General features: G+C 47.6%; 2 protein-coding genes across 2 annotated transcripts; both read right to left on the bottom strand.

The window, feature by feature from the left end:
• Positions 1-959: 959 nt before the first annotated feature.
• On the bottom strand, positions 960-1,565 carry LOC309682072 (uncharacterized protein; the record flags this gene model as incomplete). The annotated part of the gene is made up of 1 exon (XM_082496090.1): positions 960-1,565. One exon carries the CDS (start codon positions 1,563-1,565, stop codon positions 960-962), a length of 606 nt encoding a protein of 201 aa, XP_082352216.1.
• An 11,830-nt stretch (positions 1,566-13,395) lies between these two features.
• On the bottom strand, positions 13,396-14,496 carry LOC309682071 (uncharacterized protein; the record flags this gene model as incomplete). The annotated part of the gene is made up of 1 exon (XM_082496089.1): positions 13,396-14,496. One exon carries the CDS (start codon positions 14,494-14,496, stop codon positions 13,396-13,398), a length of 1,101 nt encoding a protein of 366 aa, XP_082352215.1.
• Between the last annotated feature and the right edge of the window lie 3,930 nt (positions 14,497-18,426).

Here is an 18,426-nt window from a genome sequence, read left to right as displayed (position 1 = left end):
TCTTCCTGCACCGAGTGAAAGGCATTCCTGGCATGCACAGACACGCCTCACGTGCTGGGGCGCACTCTTATTATCATAATTAACATTTATATGATGGATGGCCTCCTGGTGCAGCGTTACTACCTAGCTAATGAAGGTGATGGCACACATTATAGAACAAACTGTACCTAGATCACTCGCTGATGGACCATAGTGAAGTCCAACCATTGGTCCTGGAGTGGGTGACCACAGTGAAGAGGGTTTTGCAGCACATAGATGGAGTTCATCCTGGTGAAACCGCTACAGCCAGAGCTGAAATCCTTGTGTATGAACTCTAATTTTGATTCTAAACTTACGAGTTTCCTTTTGAGAATTTGAATGGCTTTTAACATCTTCTCATTGTAATGCTGGGGATATCTTTGGGGGTAAAAAAAAAAGGGAACCAAGTGTCAACTAAATTTTTTCAGTTTTATTCTTGAATACACAGGGAGGAAATAAAGTTACTGGAGTCCTTGATGCTCCTGCAGTCACAGTGTGTACTTTTTCCCCAGTAGAGTCCTGTCTCGGTTTTCCAGCGACCTTGAAATCACAGTCCGCTTAACCCATGGGAGAAGGCGAATCCAAGGCAGGTGGTTTCCCCATCCTTTCTGTTTGGTTTCTCCATCCCCGGGCTGCTCACCTTCTCAGAAGAGGGGAGAAGCAGCTGCTCTACCCTGAGGAGGAGCGAAGTGGGGTTTGGGTGATTAAAGTCTTTTCCCTGGTGGGGGAGGACGCTGGGAATTTAAAGTGCCGGTGCTGGGGTCGAGCAGGGTGCTGCAGACCCCGGATCCAGTGTGCAAAGAGCAGCAACGAGCCACCAACCGCAGTGGCGGCGCTGCCTCGTGCCGAAAGCGGAGGCGAGAGCGTCGGTTTGGGCGAAGAGCGAAGCATCCCCCACGCCGAGCGACGTGTGGGCACGTGCCCGGAGAGGGTGTCCCAGATCATTTCTTCTGCATACAGGGTGGCAAGAGAGGGACCTGCTTTTGCTGGTGCTGTATGGGATGCAGCGGCAGGGGCACAGCGACCGGGCAGCAGTGCTGGACCGGTGGGCGGCAGCTCGGGATGCAGGGGCAGCGATGCTGCGGCGGCCGGGGATGCAGTATCACCGGGGGACAGGCATCCTCCACGGGGCACTGGTCCACGCGCCGCCGGGGTTTGCCGCAGCAAGCCGGCTCCTCGCAGTGCACGGGCGGGCGGTACTGCTGCAGCGGCCGGCGATGGATTTTCACGGGTGCGGGGCAGACGGGTTGCACGTGGCTCACCTCCACCCGCCGCCGGGGCTTGCCGAAATCACAGCTTTGCGGTGCTGGGCAGCAGGTCCGGGGTGGGCACGGCTCCACGGGCTGGCAGCCTTGCGGCTCGCTCTGGCAGGACCCCTCAATGTCACGGCTGAGGCTGCCGGGGTCGTGGCAAGGGGGCAGCTGAGTGGTGGCCGCGGGGCTTTCATGACAACAACCCGTGGAACCATGCCACGTCCAGCCCTTCTCGCCACAGACCGAGCCGTCATGGCACAAGTCCTGGTCGTTGTCGCCTTTACGGTAGTGCATCCTGCGGCAGAGACGGCCAAGCCCTCGGGGATAAACAGTCTGGGAAAAAGAAAAATAATCCACTGATGATTTTTTTTTTCTTTTGCGCTGTTTCTATGAAAAAAACGCAAGGGATCCGCAAAAGCTGAGAGAATCCAACTCACCCTGCAACCGGTGAGGGACGGGCTGAGCAGAGAGTCTGAGTCCTGAGGACAGCGCTGGGGCCGAAAGCTTTTATATGCGGCCGGGCTCTCTTGGAAATGAGGCATGCCATGGGAATTAATAGCTGAGCCGTGAGTGCCACTTCTGTATGTATATTTTTTCTGGCACTTGCTATTGGATTAATCAGCTGCAATTAGCATCTCCCTCGATGTAATGTCAGCTTAGCTCTTTGCATATGCAGTGGCCATTATCTAATTAGTTCTCCCATCGGTCGCGTTCAAATACGCTGTTACCTAATGTTAGTCAGATGAGATCCTGGGATAAGGATACCTGGAATACCGTGATGCTGAGTGATGTGCCCAAAAGGAGTCTCTCGTGGCAGTGGGAAAACCACAAAAAGACCCCGGAGTCTGGGTGTCCGGTCCCATGTCCGGGCACCCAACAGCTCATGCCTTGAAACAGTGTGTTGGAGCGGGGGTACGCGAATGGCAATGGTTTTTCACAGGGTTGAAAGAAAACAAAAAAATCTATTATTAAAAACAAGCATGCTTCCGATCAGAATAAAGAGCAATTAAAAAAAACATTAGAAAAACAGTAAAATTCTGTTTTCAATAGGAAGGGATTGATTTTTCAACTCTATTTCAGCTTAACACCACCCTGACCAGCCCTAAACCAGGAATCGTGTTCGTGGTGTGCTCCACAGAGCTGGGGCTTTTTGCCCAAACTGCTCTGCGGGTGTTTTACCCACAGCTGGAAATCCAGCCTGATGCTGGATGGGATGAGATGAAATGATTTTGCTGCCTCTTCATGCCCCGTTCCTCACTTTGTGCCACGGTACCGTGGTCTGTGGCTGGATGTGCCCTGTGATGGAACAGGGGCTACACTGAGTCATCATCTCTGCATGAATAGAATTAGAAGTGGGAAAACCTCTTTTTATTATGCTAACTTTGTGAAACCGTGATTTTATCTTGTAAAGCAGGACTCCAGGTGGATTTTTGCTTATTGCATATAAAAAATTCTGAATTCTGTATTAGCAAAATTCAGAAAAAACATAGTTTTAAACTTATATTTTAATGCTTCTGTTCTTTAAAAACAGGCATCAGGTTCTAATTAACAATATTTTCCTGATACAATGACCTTTCTTTGTGGAGTACCTTAGCACTGAAGTGGCAGAAGGCATCTAAAAAAGCGTGGAGAGTACAATTAGTTCTTGAAAAACTGCAATTTCTGCCAACCCCCCCCATCTTCTGACACTGAAAATGTTATTAATCAATAGGGATTTTCTTTTTATTTTGTAAGCTTCCATCTGAAAAATCTTTGGCTTCTGGTTTCTTAGTGGAAAGTTGAAGTTTTCTGTGAGAAAACATGGGACGTTTTCCAGTTGGCTTTGTGGATGGGGCCGTTGGTTGGACCTTGTTTGTCAGAGAAGGTCTGTGATATCTGGACACGGTGCTCTTCACCTTCCAGAGCACCGAGAAACCTGACAGCCGGAGGGGTGGTGAGGGAATGAAGGGTGACCTCAGGACCATGATGAACGGCAGATGTTGGTGCCCTGTGTGTAGTACGGATGACTGGAAGAGATGAGATCCAAGTACAGGATCCCTATGGACACCAGCACGCCAGGGCTTGGGGGTGGACTACGTCAGGCTGTGGATGGGGTGTATATTCCTATATTCACCTATTTAAATGAATTAATTCCCTTCCAAGTGAGAAGCACCGTGGTGAAGTGAGTGGCTGCAATACCTAAAGCCCCTTTATGAGCTGCAAATCTGGACCGAGGAGACCACAGAGGAGCCCTGACCTCATGAGCTAACAATTTCAGGCTTTGCCAAGCGCCATATCCACCTTCCTGATATTTCTGCCTTGACTCATTTTCTGCGTAGCCGCTCCACTTTGCGTTGCTGTGGAAGGCCGAGGCATTTTTTAAGTAGCAGCAAAGTATCCCTCATGGCAGCCCCGGGCTGTCGGTGCAAAAGGTATTTCCATGCACTTGCTCCACAGCAGAGCCTCTGGAAGAGATGCTCAGAGGTTTGTCCAGTGGCATTTGGGTTTGAATCACTGGGGAAAGCATGTGCAGAATTCAGGGGTGTGACTCCAGGGCGCGCGCGTGCTTGGACCTGACTACTCTGCTGCCGCTGAGTCAATTTATTCTTTAGCTACAGGAAAAATGTAATTGCCTTGCAGGAAGCCATGGGACCTGCGTGTAAGGACGGAAAAGACCTTGGAATCTGTTAAGGGCCAACAAGGATTTTTGATTTATAACTCATTACTGCCGTCCCAAGATTACACTGGTTTTGGATTTATTTTTTTTTATGTTAGAAGAGATGTTTTGGAGTCACTTCCCTTCCTGAGGATTTTACAGATGACGAAGTGCAATTATTTAATTTCTGACTCTCATCTCTTTAAATTTGCCACATTTTAACAGAATTCCAGGTGAAATTAAATAATATTTCTGAATCCTTCAGGCTAGACTTATACCTCCACATTTTTCACTGTCTCTCTCTCTCCCTGCGCCACGCAGACCATGTGTGCTGGTCTATTTAATCTTACAGACAAGATATCAAGCCTTTTAAGAAGGCTGCTTTAAAGCTCAGCAAATTCGCTGGGAAGATTTCCATTAACAAAAAAAAAAAGACCTTTCGCTCCGGCTTTAGGACCACACAGATGTTTTGATTGCGAACTGTGTATTTTCAAAGTCATAAGCAGGGGAAAGATAGCATGAAACTGCACAGCCAAGCGGATACTCCCGCAGCTTAGATCACATACTGACACTAGCGAGCACTGTTTTTCCCCAGATGAAAGACTGCCCCAAGAAGTTTACTGCATGTGCTGGAGTGCTGTCATCATTAGCACGACAAATAGTTGAAAAAATTATATTGAGAAATTAAGCAAATGCTAAAAAAGTCCCAGATCAGAGCTACAGTTTAAAAGACAAAGATAAATGAATAAATGTATACCAGAAGTTTGCAGTGTCATAACTTGTAACTTTTATTGTCTTTCATGGCTAATTGGAGATTAAAGCAAGAAGAGGGTGTATGATACATCAACAGCATTAAACGTCCCACACACCAAGAGGAAAATTAACAGCAGGACTAGCGCTTACAAAGGAAAATCACACCGATCAACAGGCAGCAACTTCAAAGCACATTACAAGCAGTTGGTGATTAAAGGCAGAGAAAGAAGAAGAGAGATGATCTACAGTCTCTAAGCAAACGATGAAGAGTGTTCAGGGCCATATCCATATCCGTATCCATATCCGACACCGGATGAGCCAGGAGGGAAGCAGCCGGCGGTGCAGCCCTGCCTGCCGCTTTACCGCTTTGCCGAGTGGGTTTAGTTGCCGCAGCAGCCACCGCCGTTACCGCCGCAGCAGCCTCTGTTGTTATTGCTGATGGTGTAGCAGCAGGTCTGCATGGGCATGCAGCAGGTGGAGGGGCAGCAGCACTGCATGGGCGAGCAGCACATGGGCGTCTTGCAGCATTTCGGGCTGCTGTAGCAGCACACGGAGTAGTTATTTCCACCGCAGCATCCGCAACCTCCGTTGGGCATGTTGTTGGTAGTAGTGTAGGCAAAGCTGGAAGGAACAGAGAGAGACTGTCTGTGAGTGCGAGCAGGGTATTTGGAAATACAGAATTAATTCAAAGCTCTGTTTGGGCTAAATTTGGAAAGCGAGTGCTGTCTTGCTTGTACTAAATCTTGCTTGTAACCCTTCTCTCTGTCTTTTTCCTGCAGATACCCACCTACTCATACCAGAGCATCCCTAATGTCTTAGCAAGAATGACACAGAACAGTGCACACAGTCCTCGGTCTGGGCCCTCCTGAAATGTCCTCGGTCCCCTTGCTCTGCATGGCCCTGCTGATACTCCCGTCACGTCTCCATCCTTTAACCTGCTAGCTCACCCCCATAATTCCTAGTACAGAGCTCATAAATGCCCAGTTTCAGCCAAAGTGCCAGTCCAGATACCCACTTATATTTGGGTACTGTTATAAGATATCCATAGCATTTTCCTTTTGTGAAAAGGAAGGAAGATTTAGCTGTTCTCACTTACCCTGTTGAAGAGTGAGGAGAGGAGGAGAGGAGAGAAGATGAGCGAATGAAGTGAGCTGGGCCAGGAGACCTTTTATAGTCCTGGACACCTTCCTCCTGGAAGTGAGACAGCCATTGACCATTCAAGCTTCCCTGTTTACTAATCCAAACCCATACTTTTTAGCGATACGTGTCTTCTGGTATTTACTCTTTGCCTTATTATTTGTGATCACTACCTTTGTTTTGCCTCATAATTGTTTAGCCTGCAGATAATCAAAGGGCTTCTATGAATACTAATGAATTTGTCCTCTTTGCAACCTTGCAAGGGAGCCAAAAAAATGCGTCCTCGTATCTATTTGACAAATGCAGACAGTGACGGCCAAAGATGCTAAGGGACTTACTCAGCAGCGGCTGGTGCTGAATCAGTGTATAAGCCGAAACTGACCCCCTGGTTGTGTCTTTTGGACACGTGATGGGGTGTTTCATTGGACTGGTGTTTGAAACAAATATTTGGAAATTTTCATGAAAATAGGTATGTTCGTTCCCGCTCACAGGACATGCACGTGAGGATGGAGCAAGAAGACCATGAGACCATGTGTTTGGGATGTGTCGGGAGTCACACTGGCTCCTGCGTCTCAGTCATCTGCACGTGACTCCATGCAAGATCATCTTGCCCTCATGCATGCTAAGAACGTCTTTGTGATGCCAAAGTCATCTTTGTCTATTGGCTTGCACAAATTTTTGCAAATCATGCAATATGGGGCATGCGGGCATCACTAATGCAAGAGTGTTTCAGTTCCTGCTCTGTTTTCACAGAATCATGGAACGGTCAGGGGTGGAAGGGACCTCTGGAGATCCCCCAGTCCGACCCCTTTGCCAGAGCAGGGGCATCTCCAGCAGTGGCACAGGACAGCGTCCAGGTGGCTTTGGAATGGCTCCAGAGTGGGAGATTCCCCCACCTCTCTGGGCAGCCTGTGCCAGCGCTCTGCCACCCTCAAAGGAAAGAAGTTCCTCCTCATGTTAAGATGGAACTTCCTATGTTCAAGTTTGTGCCCATTACCTGTTGTCCTTTCACTGGGCATCACTCAAAAAAAAAAAAAGACTGGTCCCTTTGCTTGGACTGTTTTCCTAGAAATATTTTTGAAAACTCTGAATTGAATATCCTCTTCAGAATATTTGGCATTTTAACTAAATAGTTAAGGGGCAGCACTGCCTGTGCAAGCAGCAGTGCAAGGAGTCATGGCTCTGGGACTGGGCATGATGGGCAAGTCAACATGTCCCTCCTGCAGCCTCTCCTCACATCCAGCTGGAACCCTTGTATGCTGGAGCCCTGGCAGCCAGCAGGACCACCCCACCCAGCTCCTCAGCGGGGAGGGAAGGGGTGTTTAGGGTTGGAGGTCGTGCAGGACTCTTTGTGGGTGCTGGAAGTGGTAAATGCAGGAGCCTGGCATGGACCGAGAGGGTGAGAGGAAGACGAAGGTGGGAGAGATATGACAAGCACAGAAAACTGGTCCTAACTGGGGCCATGGAGCTAAGTGGGAGGCAGGGACTCAGAAGTGATGGAGGAAGAGACGTTGCTGAGGTGAAACCATTTTCTGGGAGGGAGAGAGGAAGGGAGGAAGGTCAAGGTAAGGCAGAGCCTTGGGCAACTGAGCCAGGGTGGATGAATGCTTATTTAACGCCAGCCACTGCCTCCAGTGCACTTTGCTGTGGGGCTGAATGCTGGCAGGAACACAGGGTGTTTGGGAGGAATTTTTTCCACGGCCTAAAATTGCAGGTCTCGTTTGAAGACCTCACTGCATTATCCTGAGAGGAGTGCTGCCTAATGAGAGGATGGTGGAGCCTGCCTGGTGAGTTCCCTGCCGGCTGCCTGACATCCCCCGGGATTCCATGGGTGCTCCAGAGAGGACTGCTCCTAGACGAGCTGCTACCAGCCCCAAGGATGCTAGTAGGGACCTTGGTTTGCTTTCTGCACAGTGCAAGGGTGGGGGGATATTGTGATTTTACTGCTGCTTCGCCCCTGCAATAAACGCAGCTGGCTCCTCTCCAGCTTTCCTGGGATGAGAGTAATTCCTTGAGCGAAATGCTGGAGAACCAACACATGTAATTGCAACTTCTCCAGGCGGGGTAGAAGGACATGCGTGGCATTTCCTTTCCATCAGGTCCCCTCTGTGGAGGCATACGCTTGCCTGCCCATGAGGAATGATTAATTTACAAGGAATTAACGGGGCAGAAGCAAAGGGCCACCCTTCACTTGTGCCTCCAGAGGCAAATTTCTCATTGGCAAATCCTGCAACTGCAAGAAGTTATGATCTAGGTGGGTATTTCCCACCCTTGATAGTCGTGTGCAGCCATTCGTGTCACCTAGGCACTCGAATGGTCTTTGGCGGGTGGGCTATGGGTCTTAATGCAAAGAAGGGACTGAAGTGGTGCAGAAACAGAGTCAGTAAAGGGCATTCGACACAGAAGGGGACTGTGGGGCAGACCTTGCGTGCTATGTTTTGGACAACTCTTGCTGACCCAGCTACTCCTTGAGGTTTCTTGCCATTCGTCCTAACACTTCAACTCGATATCTGCTAACCCACACATCTGAGCAGAGGCAAGACCTCCATGTCATAAACGTTAAACTATTTATGGGGACTGCCTGTAGGTTCTGAGGTAGACCTCTATGTGGCTGAAGTACATGGAGCTTTCCTAGTTGGGATGTGCCTGTCAAACTGCTTCAGAAGGAATTCATGTGCTTCGCAAGTTTATGTATACCTTTCTTCCTATTTCTTTGTGGTTTTATAGTGAGAGGAGAAATACTGCTCGCAGAGATGCCAGACACTCAGCTTGTCTTTGAACAGACTCATGCAGGAGCTCAGAACTGCATCAAGGATGCAATGATTTTCTTTGTGTAGGCAACCCCCTCCCCAGTTAGTGCCTTTTAGACAGCAATATCCCAACACTGGAAGAAAATGCAAAGAAACCAGGATAGGTGTGGTAACACACTCTGGATGCACCAGCTAGCAAATGGACAACCACCAGGAGTTGTGCAGGGTCATGAGCTACAGATTTTATTGTTTTTCAGACAGATCGAAGAAAAAAACCAGTGATGAAAAGCATTAAGCATCCCACATACCAAGAGGACAATTAACAGCAGGACTAAGGAAAATCACACTGATCAACAGGCAGCAACTTCAAAGTGCATTACAAGCAGTTGGTGATTAAAGGCAGAGAAAGAGGAAAGATGATCTACAGTCTCTAAGCAAAGGAGGAAGAGCATTTAGGTTGGTATCCATATCCTTATCCATATCCATATCCACATCCATATCCGACACCGGATGAGCCAGGAGGGAAGCAGCCAGCGGTGCAGCCCTGCCTGCCACTTTGTCGAGTGGGTTTAGTTGCCGCAGCAGCCACCGCCGTTACCGCCGCAGCAGCCTCTGTTGTTGTTCATGGTGTAGCAGCAGGTCTGCATGGGCATGCAGCAGGTCTGCATGGGCATGCAGCAGGTGGTGGGGCAGCAGCACTGCATGGGCGAGCAGCACATGGGCGTCTTGCAGCACGACTTCCTGGTGCTGTAGCAGCACACGGAGTAGTTATTTCCACCGCAGCATCCGCAACCTCCGTTGGGCATGTTGTTGGTAGTAGTGTAGGCAAAGCTGGAAGGAACAGAGTCTCTTTTTATGTGCCTGAATCTCCCAGTTGTTTAGGCAGCTTAAAGCACGCTTATCCCAAAGTCCATCCCACGCTGGTTGGGGAAGTCCCTACTGTCCAAAGTCCCACCACAGCCTGTCCCTTAGATCTCCACATTTTTGCCTTGGACACCGGTGCATTTGGCATATTGTCCAGCACTGGTTCCATCAGAAAGAAGCCACCCAGGTGGATCCCCAAACCAATATCCCAAAATTGGTCCCAAACCAGAAAGTACAGACAATCCTGGATGGCTTCCTGAAAAAGCACACAGAAGTACGGTAGAGTGCAAATGGAAAGTAAGCTCTGACTTACCCTGTTGACCAGTGAGGACAGGAGAGGAGAAGTCAAGGTGAGCGAATGAAGATCACTGGGCTGGGGAGCCTTTTATATGCTTCAAAGCTGCCCCCCTGGAAATGAGGCATTCTTTGGCAATTCTGACTTCGCTGTGTATCACCCAGTGTGTGCTGCTCACGTGTCTTCCGGTATTTAATCTTTACCTCTTTCTGGTTGCTCACCACCTCAATTCTGCACCCTAATTAGTTGCACATATGAACAACAGGTGCAAATTTTCTAATGAATTTGCATTAATGGGGACTGGAGGTAGCTGTAAGGTATTCCTATCCACCTCCCAAGGAATGACCTTGAGACACAGAGACACTTAACAATGTGCCTGGGGGAAGGTGGGTGCTGAAGCAGTGGAAGAACCATGCCTGGAACTTGGAAATGTCACCAATCATGTGTCCCCTCTGCACCTGGTTGGGATTTTGGGGCACCAGTGGAAACTATTGGTCACTGTGAATCCTTTTTTCCTGCCTCTGAGAGGTGGCCGTGTGGTCAAAGTTGAGACTGAAGAGTTCCTCCTTTCTCAGTCTTGTTCTTGGGTCTCCCTCTATGGTGTTTGGTCCTCACACCCCCTGCTTTTTATTTCTGCTAAACTATTAAGATTTTTATTTTTCATTTTCATCCATGGAAGAATCACAGAATCACAGAATTATCAGAGTTGGAAGGGATCTCTAGAGATCATCTAGTCTAAGGGAAGGGATGGATTAACTCTAAATTAAGCAACTTTCATAGCAGTAGTGCACACGTTATCTTTTTTCTCTGTTGTTTCTGTACGCTCCATTTTCTGAGGTTATTTCTAAGGTCTGTGAGACCAAGCCAGCTTGTATTTAATGATATTCATGATGATCCCATTTGAGTGTTTCACAGTAACAACTTGATTCTGTGTCACTGTAGGCAAGCATGAGGTTCAAGACTGGAAATCCAATCCTGAGTGCATTTCTCCATGCCTTCCCCCTGTACCTTGGGAGCCCACAGATGTTCTGAGTTCAGGCACCCAACAGGACTTCTCCAGCCATTGCTTATAATTGTTTTGTCTGCAGTGTGCTAAGGCCAAGGCTGCTGTGCATGCACAGCTTGACTGAACAGTCAGGAGACAATGGATAAGATGGTTGGAGTCAAGGCAGATGTTATGAAACAGGCTTGGGGATGGGGGAAAGAACTGTGGCCACGTGCAGAGCCAGGACAGCTCTGTGTGAGAAGAAGGTGGTGTTGATGGAGTTTTCATTTGATGAAAGGGGACACCAATGCAAGGTGACAGTCCCAAGATGCTGAGACAGCATCTATTCATGGTAAATAAAGTCTGCCATCATGTTCAGCAGACTCTCAGTGTGAGGCCGGAGTGGTGGCAGGTGATCCCTGGTGGTTGGGACACGTAGTTTCTTCCCAAGATGCGAATATGACCTCCTATGACGTTGGGTGTCTCTTCTGGAATTCTCCCTAGGGGAGCATTGTTTTGGTCACACAATAATAGTCAGATACCTTCCTGCAGGAAATAATGTCTTCTTTGTGTAAACCCTCAAACATGTCATCCACTGAATAAATCTTTCATTGCCTTTTTATCAGGCTTTATTGTCGCCATATTGGCCAAGATGATCCCTGTGTTATGATCATAGAATGGTTTGGGTTGGAAGACACCTTTAAAGGCCATCTAGTCCAACACCCCTGCAATATGCAGGGACATCTTCCACTAGATCAGGTTGCTCAGAGCCCCATCCCAGACTGACCTGGAACGTTTCAGGGATGAGACATCTCTGGGCAACCTGTTTCAGTATATCTCACCATCCTCATGGTGTAAAATATCTTCCTTCTATCTGGTCTGAATCTTCCTTCCTTTAGTTTAAAACCGTTCCCCCTTGTCCTATTGCTACAGGCCCTGTTGAAAAGTCTGTCCCCATCTTTCTTGTTAGCCCCCTTTAAGTATTGAAAGGCCACTATGAGGTCTCCCCGGAGCCTTCTCTTCTCCCGGCTGAACACCCCCAACTCTCTCAGCTTGTCCTCACAGCAGAGGGGCTCCAGCCCTTGGATCTTCTTGGTGGCCCTCCTCTGGCCCCACTCCACCACGTCCATGTCTTCCTTAGAAATGGATGTGAACCCTGCAAAGCTGTTGCTAATCTGGGTCTTATAGACATATTGAGGAGATACTGGAATTTCATGTATAGTTGGGTCAGAAATAACATCATTTACTCTAAACCCCTTTTATGTGACATGCCATGTTACGGTGTGATGACTTTGTAAACTTCCATGGTGGTTATGTGAATTTGAGAGCTGCAGCACCTTTGTGAGTGGGGAGGAATCTGTCATGGCAGCTTTTCTAGCACATGATGAAATTAATATGCACAAAATTTCCTTAACAGAATGCACTTCTGATGTAGTATGGTCTGGTCTGGTCTGGTCTGGTTGGTATTGGATATCCTTCTGCCAGTGTATGGTACCTGATTTACCTACTAATAAAAAACCCCTGAAGACCTGAGTGATGTTTTCAGAAGAGTCTAACGTGGTAGAGAAGATTATTCTAATGCAGACTCTGTGTATGCGTTGAAGATTTGGTTGAGGGAAGCAATCAAGACAGTGCTCAAGGCATTTTCCTGAGACATGCAATTCAGAGCTGAGTCCTGAATTTTAATACTAAAGGAAGTCCCAGCCAGGTAGAAAAGGTATTGTTGACTCATGGGTGTGCTATTTTAGGAATGAAGCTTTTAAGTTGTATGCTAACATCTGGGTTTCATTCCACTGCTTGTAATCCAGGAACGCCGCGTATGAAAATCTCTGCTGACATAGAAATAATTCACTGATATAAGGTGTTTTCCGAAATTTTATTTTTGAAGATGGCAGTGGAAGAAGATGGTGCCTGCTATTCAGTGAGTAGTGAATTCCTCTCAGTACCTATTGAAATTCCAATTCCAGTGTCAGGGATGAGTTCCTGTACATCTTATGGAGTGGTGTGTTTACAGATGGTGGAATTATGCATGCTTCATTCAGTCTGTGTCCTTTGAGCATTTAACCATTTAGTCTTATAGTAAAAATTGAGCTAACTGAGGCAGATGATCAGTAAGTGCAAGAAGGGATCATGCTGCTCTACTTGCTGTCTTTAGACATCACCTGATTGATGGCCATGGGAAGCATGGCTGGGCAGCTCTTTGTGTCCTAAATGTTCTTCTGTGGCACAGGACACATCTGTAGCCAGCAGGAGCCCAGCTGAAGGCACAGAAAATGGCACCAGAATGAGGACACATTCTGGACAAAGCCATGTAAGAACAACCAGAAGACAAGAGTTTGCATTTTGCTTAATGCTAAATTTTATTGTCTACAAGTCAAGAGAGAAAATGAAGAACGATCACATTAACAGCAAAGGCATCCCAAGTCCCGTACACCAAGAAGAGAATTAACAGCCCCGCTAATATCTAGTAGCTCTTTGCCTTATACAACGGGTGATATATTCAAGTGTGTTGCAGATGTTCGATAATTAAAGGACAGAAAGAAGAAGACAGCTTAAGTTTGAAAACAAGAAGAAAATTGCTAGGAGTTTACTCTGTCATCGTGTGAACCAGAAGCAAATGAGCAGGTTTTCATCTCCTTGTGCCTGTTCTTGTTGCACGCCAGAGATGGGAGAGGGCAGAGCTGCTTTTGCTACCCAGAGTTGGCTCAGCAACCCTTCTTGATGCTGCTGCAGCACTGCTGGATGGGTATGCAATACTTCCTCATGGGAGAGCAGCACTGCACGGGGCTGCAGCACACCACAACAGGCTTCTTCTTCACCACGTAGGAGCAGCAAGACAGACATCCCGAGCAGCAGCAGGGGTAGCAGCCACAGCAGCAGCAGGGTCGTGGGCAAGGATGGCTACAGCAGCAGCAGGACTTCTGGCACACCTTGGTACAGCAGATGGGCTTCTGGCACGGGTCACAGCAGGGCTGCTGGCATGGGTCACAGCAGGGTTTCTGACACGGGTCGCAGCAAGACTGCTGGCATGGGTCGCAGCAGGGCTTCTGGCATGGGTCGCAGCAGGACTGGCATGGGTCACAGCAGGACTGCTGGCATGGGTCACAGCAGGGCTTCTGACATGGGTCGCAGCAGGACTGCTGGCATGGGTCGCAGCAGGGCTTCTGGCATGGGTCACAGCAGGACTGGCACGGGTCGCAGCAGGGCTTCTGGCATGGGTCACAGCAGGACTGGCATGGGTCGCAGCAGGGCTTCTGGCATGGGTCACAGCAGGACTGGCATGGGTCACAGCAGGGCTTCTGGCACGGGTCACAGCAGGACTGGCATGGGTCACAGCAGGGCTTCTGGCATGGGTCACAGCAGGACTGCTGGCACGGGTCGCAGCAGGACTGCTGGCATGGGTCACAGCAGGATTGACATGGGTCACAGCAGGGCTTCTGGCATGGGTCACAGCAGGGCTTCTGGCATGGGTCACAGCAGCACGGGTCACAGCAGGGCTTCTGGCATGGGTCACAGCAGATGGACTGCTGGCATGGGTCACAGCAGGGCTTCTGGCATGGGTCGCAGCAGCATGGGTCACAGCAAGGCTTCTGGCATGGGTCGCAGCAGCAGGACTGCTGGCATGGGCTGCAGCAGACGGTCTTCTGGCATGGCCTGCAGCAGATGGTCTTCTGGCATGGTTCGCAGCAGATGGTCTTCTGGCATGGTTCGCAGCAGATGGTCTTCTGGCATGGCTGGCTGCAGCACACCGTTTTGCTCTTCACGACGGAGCAGCATCCGGTAGAGCAACATCCACTGGAGCACATGTTGTTTGTAGAGTAGTCAAAGCTGGAAGGAGCGAGGATCTGAAAAACAAGGGATTTTCAGATAGAACCAGTCCTTCCAAGAATATAGATATGTTTTATTCTGGCATACAAATGCTATTGTCTCAGCCCATGGGTGATAGCCATATCACGCACCGCTTCCAATTTATTTGTCTTGAGTTGCAAAAAAAGATCCTTAAAATCAAGCCACCTGTCACTATCCCAGCGATATTTGTGCCTCTTTTGAACTATCCTGGCAACTAACTTTCCTGTGCTCATCCATGAAGATCACTCCCTGAATTTCCATCCCAAGAAGCTCGTTTCCCACTGTGCTCTCTCCACCAACTGTCTTTTGCAAGAAGCAATAGCCCAACAGGGAAGGAAAATCTGGATTTCAGAGCGAGCTGTAGATCAAAGAATCATAGACTCATAGAACAGTTTGAGTTGGAAGGGACCTCTGAAGGTCGTCTAGTCCAACGCTCTACAAAGATTAGATACAAAGACACATTTCAATTCATAGCTTGACCAAAACCAAATGAGAACCATTGCTATCAAGGAACGCTACCAGTAGGTAACACTTACCGTGCTAACTGAGTGGTTCAGTTGAGTGAGGAGCAAAGGGATGGGGAGACCTTTTATATGGCTCAAAATTGACCTGCCGGAAATGAGGTACCCCACAGCAATTCCTGATTTACACACTAAGCCTATACTTATTTGTTGAATGTGCCTTCATCTATTCAGTCTTTGCCTCATTGTTTTTGACCAAACCCTCAATTTTGTGTTATTAGCAATTTGTTCAGTAAATTTTTTACAATTTTTTAATGTCAAGTTAATTCTTGTGTGATGTTTGTAACTGCTTAAAAGGTATGTTTCTGCTCATTTCGCATATGGTAATGCTGTTACTCTGAGATGCTGCGTGGCTTGTTCAGAGCTAGAGAGTGCTCAATTAACATAAAAATCATAATTAAGATTGAGAAGCATTGGATTCCAGAGGCATGCAGAGGCCTTCTGGACGTCAATCACTCCTCGATATGATTCTTTTAAATAGAATTCCAGCAAATGTAATTCCATGGCCCTATGTTTTGGTGTTGAATGCAGAAATGGTGAATACCAATGTCTTTCTTTGGGGTGTCTGGTCATCAGAAGGCCAAAAATGTAACAGAAAGTTCTTGATGTCTCATGTCTCTCTTATCCCATCTGTGCATGGGAAAACACATGCCCTTGGCCCTGCCAATGTCAGAAATTTTAGGTGCAAAGGACTGTGTTAATTCATCATGGAGTTTGGGTCAAATCAGAGTCCGTGTTTTTCCAATTCCTTTTTGACCTCTTTAAGTAAAAGGAAAATGCAAAACTTTTCTGGAATTTTTACATGCTGTTTCTGCTTAACATAACTTGATCTGCAAAATTCCTATTCCATTTTTTTTAAGTTCTAGTATGCCCTTGAGTAATGAAAGATCCACCTACGGATGTTATTTTTGGAATAACTCTGTGCTCAGTTCTCAGTCACCCATTGGCAGTCATTAGTGCTGATGTAAATGATCATGTTGTAATTATTCATTAATGATGTTAATATTTATTTTGCAGGAGAGCCTGAAGGCCTCACATGATGTCCTGAGCATTTTTAGGATTTCAAATTAAACTACGTCTTTTTTAAATATTATCTCTCTCCAGTCAGAAGGAATTCACGGGACTCGGGACTGCGACTGACGTGATTAAGTGTTTTGTTTCTGAGATCACCCCGAGGAGGAGGGCAGCTCCTGCTGCTGGAGGGCTGTGCACCTGTGGGACCAGTGCACCGAAGGACCATTGACCACCTTCCCCTGCAGCGTACAGCTTCACCGGAGACACGCCGATCTCTGCTGAGGTGATGGACAGATGATTCAGGCTCTTTCTGTTCATACAGAAACACGGTGCAATCCAGATCACAGATGCTGAGGACAAGATAGAATCATAGAATGGTTTGGGTTGGAAGGGACCTTGAAGATCATCCCGTTCCACCCCCTGCCCTGGGCAGGGGCACCTCACACCAGCCCAGGTTGCTCCAAGTCCTGTCCAACCTGGCCTTGAACACCTCCAGGGATGGGGCAGCCACAGCTTCTCGGGGCAACCTGTGCCAGGGGCTCACCGCCCTCACAGGCAACAATTTCTTCCTAATATCTAATCTAAATCTCCTTTCTTCCATTTTGAAGCCACTCTCCCTTGTCCTATCACTACATGCCCTTGTAGGAAGTCCCTCTCTGGCTTTCTTGTAGGCCCCCTTTAGATAGGTCATTGTGAACCTTCACTTTGACTTCGGGTGACATAAAGCACCTGTTTCCACTCAGTTTCTGTTGGGCAGCTACTGTTTTTATTTGCCTACATCCCACTTTTTAGAAAGCTACCCAGTCTTGCATGAAGAATTCAAAGGACCATGAAGTCACCACTTCTCCGGGAAAGCTCTTTCCAAGGTCATTGTGCCTGTCTGCTGAAACATAGGCTTCATTTCCTATTGAGTTTGGCCTCATGCTAATGACCGGGTTAGACAAGGTCACTGCCACCCATTATAATCTAATTAGCAATAGAGATTTACAGCAGCTGAGTACCTGCATCTCAGCTAGCAATAAAGGAGGCTCATGGCAACCTGGGAGATGGTCAGGAGGGGATTTCTGAGCCTGCAGAGAAATGGCGGGTAGTGCTGATGTTAGAAATGTGGGCTATCCTTAGCAGTGAGGTAAAGCGAGAGATGATAGTCAAAATGAGCCAGTTTTCTGTGTGACTTTGCACGGACCTGGTGCACCCACTGTACCTCTGAGTCAAAAACCTCCTCCTGCTGTTAGAGCTGGATGTGAACATCAGGGATGTCTAAAGTCACATGAGACCGATCCATAGGCAGCTGGAAGACCCATAACTGATTTTACAAGACGAGTTTTACAAAAGAAAAGATTCAAATTAGATCCAAGAAAATATCCCAATTAAATTTTGCATTGAGGGAATGAACTTAGCAGGCTCCGTAAGATGCCCAGGGTGACGCCGCTCTGTTTGGATTTGGGAATTGTGGATGCAGTGAAGCAATCCTCACCATGAAACAGCTAAGGCAAATTCCTCCTCATTAAATCCTTAGGGTTTTGCTCAGAGTTTATCCTGGTTGCGGAAACTCACTCTTACGTTATTTAACATGCACTCAGCAGAGCAGAAATGTTCCTCTAAGCTGTCTACAGCGTTAGGTATAGAGGACGACTTCTCTTACCAAATGTCTATGTTCTCTGATTAAAAAAAGTATTCTAATGAGGTAAAGCATTCATAGAGCCTTTGGTCTTTAATGTTCCATGTGTCAAACCTCTCCAGGGCTGACAAAAGCATGGAATGGAATAGAATAGAAAAAAAAAATATGACCTTTGTTCTTGTTTCCCCATTACTGCTGCCATTTCTCATCCTCAAGTTAACGGGAACTTCAAGCTTGAGCACAGAAGAAAGTGTAACTACTCCAGAGGTTTTGTGCCTTTCGTTGGACTTGGAAAATGAAGAGGAAATAAAATATGCAGTGATTAGTCATGGAGTAGAAAGTTGGAGGCCTCGGGCAGTAAGGGAAAGTGAACTTGAAGACAAAACCTGTCCTAAGGACGGAAAGCCTTATTGACTCAGTACCCAACTGCAGAGAGGTGAAGAACGAGTAAGGAAAAGTTTTTAATGTAGCTGCCAGGGGTCGCGTGAAAATGAGCCATCACTTAGCAATGGCAACAACTTGGATGTAGGTGAGTAATTAATTGCTCTCTGCATCCTGTTTGCAACTTTGCTTTTTAGCAGGCTGTTCCTCTATAAGGACAATTTTCTCCATAACCCATAAATAACTAATTCCAATTACTTATTTACCAACTAGTCATTTACTGGGTACTTGCAGAGCTCGGCTCATCCAGCCTATTTCCCATGTCTGCTCTGGGAAGGATGAATCACGCT

Source organism: Vanellus vanellus, assembly GCF_965231255.1.
Source record: "Vanellus vanellus genome assembly, chromosome: 27".
Taxonomy (NCBI): domain Eukaryota; kingdom Metazoa; phylum Chordata; class Aves; order Charadriiformes; family Charadriidae; genus Vanellus; species Vanellus vanellus.
This window is presented reverse-complemented; position numbering and strand designations above follow the sequence as displayed.